The sequence below is a fragment of the Parambassis ranga genome, chromosome 8 (genome assembly GCF_900634625.1).
Source record: "Parambassis ranga chromosome 8, fParRan2.1, whole genome shotgun sequence".
Lineage (NCBI taxonomy): Eukaryota > Metazoa > Chordata > Actinopteri > Ambassidae > Parambassis > Parambassis ranga.
This window is the reverse complement of record NC_041029.1, coordinates 3,138,321-3,141,448: the sequence shown is the minus strand read 5'-3', so window position 1 is coordinate 3,141,448 and position 3,128 is coordinate 3,138,321. Positions and strand designations below refer to the sequence as shown.

Below are 3,128 nucleotides of genomic sequence, written 5' to 3'. Positions count from 1 at the left end.
GGACCTCCTCAGGTACTCAGCCACAGCGATGAAGACATGACGGAGTTTGTGGGATTTGTTTTTTGACACTTTATTCCATTTTTTAACCCTGCAGGATCCATCCAAAGAAAGAACCAACAACACAAAGTAAGAGTAAAACCAGAAGCAGGGAATGTTTGAACTTACTGGCACACGGGTTAACTCTGTTCCTTTTTATTTGTGAAGCAGAAAGGTGGAGAGCTCTTTGAAATGATGGTAAATATGTTCAGCAGTTATTCTTTCTGTGTTTCTCTGGGTGAGTTAAACATTTATGTTGCCTCACATGGATCTTTCAGTTTGTTCTTTCTCTCTAGGCAACCACCAAAAATCCTTGAGAGGCTGCATGAAGACAATGAAAGTAGGTGTCTGAGTAATCCTTAAAGAGACTTTAAATGACCCACATTCAGGGACGTGAGTCAGTCTGTGTGAATAAACAGTCCTCTTTCTCCCCCTCTTTCTACTGTCATTAAACATAATCTATGTTAAGCTTTGACGGCTGCCATAGCAATTTAAGTCAGCCACCTTCACCTCCACCTCCAGCTCCTCACAGTCCTCCTGACAGTAAGGTACAATGTTTTCACTCGTGCACAAGACACTAAACTCATCTGTGTTTGACCTCACCTGCCTGACCTTCTCTCTTAGGTTGGTGTCATTCAGGACTGTTTGTTTGTAAAGGAGGAGCCAGAGCAGCACCAAGGACACAACGAAAGACACTACGAAGGACACCACGAAGGACACAACGAAAGACACTATGGGACACTACGAAGGATGCTGCGATGAGCCAAAGCCTAAGAAAAACAACAGAGCTCCACATCCCAGCACACACTGACACAGAGCAGGTAGGACCCACTCAAATTGACCTGAGGAGTCATTCACACGGTACCTTACCTTCCTCCTCCTCCTCCTCCTACCAGAGAGAGCTCCTGTACCCTCCTCTTCCTCCAACCACCTTCCCCTCCATCCTGAGTATGGAGGCGGCAAAGCACAGCATCCCTCAGAAACCAGAAGTGCGCCTGGCCCTCATCAGGAACCCCACCCGGCTGTCCGTGCTGTGGAATGTGGAGAAGAAAGATCCGTCTGTGGCAGAGATGGATAGTTACACGTGAGTCTCGGCAGTGGACAGCTGTGAATCAGTAGAAATCATTTCTGTAACATCCCATGGTTTTAGTCTGGGTCACCTGTATGGTCTGGTTGGGTACAGTCCTGGAAATGTTGGTAGAAAGGAAAATCCACAAACACCAGCCATTATTGTCACAGCAGGAAAAATTTCAAAAATCCAACAAATGTACAAGCCACAGACAGTTCAATGATGATGGCAGTTTATGCTGCCTTCATAGATGTTATTCATTTTAATTAATCCAATTTAAAAACAAACACATTTGTAAATTTTGGAGAAAAATAAGTTACAAAACAGTCAAAGTTTTCTATTCCCAGAGAATCCACAGTCAGCTGTAACGTTACAACAAATGTATAAAGTTAATCTCCCATCCATCATCATTAACCCACTTCGTCCTGCAGTGGACCCATAGTTAGCTGCTCCAGCCCCCCATGTCTCTGCACTGCAGGACGAAGTGGGTCAAGTTCATCTGATTTTGAAGTTGACCCTCACTTCCACATTGTGTCCTCCTGTACTGCACTGTCTACATGTTGTGTGACCTGCAGAGGGAGGCAGAGCTCCGTCGGTCTTATCCTTCCTCTGTCTCTGTTTCTGCAGCATCTACCTGACCACGGAGAAGGTTAAGGGGACCTGCGTCTTCTCAGACTGGATGATCCTCGGTGAGGTTAAGGCCATCGAGCTGCCCATGTGTGTGCTGGTCAAAAAGTACAAGCCCGGCCACAAAGTGTGTGTCGCTGTGGTGGGCAAAGACGTGTTCGCCCGCTATGGACCCTATAGCAAAGTTTCAACCGCGGTCATGCCTGAGACGTTGGGATGACGATGCAGCTTCTTACAGTTGGAGTTGATCCAGGTCGGATGTATTTATACGAAGGAGAAAGAACACATGCTGACATGCTGGAGGTTTCTGGGCTGTTTTAGCTCAGACGTCATGTAGGTTGCATTAGTCCCTTTTTTAATTTCACATCATCTCATTTCACACCGAATATTTCATTTTTGTTAAAAGTGCTAATAAAGTTGCACACCTGCTCTGAGTTTTGTTCTGTTTGACAGTTGTTATAATATGTTTGTGTTTAGATGTTGATTTGTGAACATTAGAACGTCCTGGATGTTCCCAGTAAGTCACTTTCAGTCCAGATGTAGGTTCTACACTGTATATTGTTTTTGATGCTTCAAGTAAACTGACTGGTTTCTATGATAAAGCCTCCAGACGTCTTCTCTGACTGCTTCTTCTCTACGTACACCAGTAGCTACTGTTAGCTTGTATCAGGGGTGGCCAAACTTTTTTCGGGGAGGGCCAGATTCGATCATGCCAAACTCTCCGAGGGCCAACAGTCCCCGATGTCATTATTTTAAACTATAAAAATGTGTATGCTGTTTTGTAATATGTTACATCTTACACAGCATACAAAATAACATCTTAGCATTCAGATGAACAGATCAGAAAATGTTATCTGAATTTACAGCATACATTTAAAACTTTCAGACACTGTGTGGTTGTGATCACAGAGCAACAAGTTATTGACTACTGTGAAGGTGAGATCTGATCATATGCGGCAGGTCTGCAGCAGACATCAGTAAAATGTCAGGTAGACCAGGTGGGAGTCATTTAGTGCTGATCTCAAAGGTCTGTAATTTAATGTTTACACAGGTTTGCAGTGCATGGCAACGAGACGTAAAAACGTAATGACGTGCCTTACGACAGATGCGTACTGAATGACGGAGTCAGTTAAACCAGTAAAACATCACAGTTTATCACAGACAGTCTGCTCACACGACACAAACTACCGTAATTCATGGTTTACAGATGTTCGCATTTCTGGAGAGTTGCTTTTATCCAGCCGCCGGTAAAAAGGCCCGAGGCCAGGACGCAGCCTCCCTGTGCAGCAGGAGCAATGAGCGTCCTTCTCCCTCTCCATCATGTCGCTTTAACTTCTCTAATGGCTCTAATCGCTCCCTGCTGCCCGCTCCTGCCCGCACCGGGCAGCAGGGCGCA

General features: G+C 45.1%; 1 protein-coding gene across 1 annotated transcript; it reads left to right on the top strand.

The window, feature by feature from the left end:
* The first annotated feature begins 825 nt into the window (after positions 1–825).
* atf7ip2 (activating transcription factor 7 interacting protein 2) lies at positions 826–2,280 on the top strand. The gene is made up of 3 exons (XM_028411341.1): positions 826–857; positions 933–1,120; positions 1,733–2,280. The coding sequence occupies exons 2-3, from the start codon at positions 987–989 to the stop codon at positions 1,950–1,952; spliced, it is 354 nt and encodes a 117-aa protein (XP_028267142.1). The 5' UTR covers positions 826–857; positions 933–986; the 3' UTR covers positions 1,953–2,280.
* The last annotated feature ends 848 nt before the right edge of the window (positions 2,281–3,128 follow it).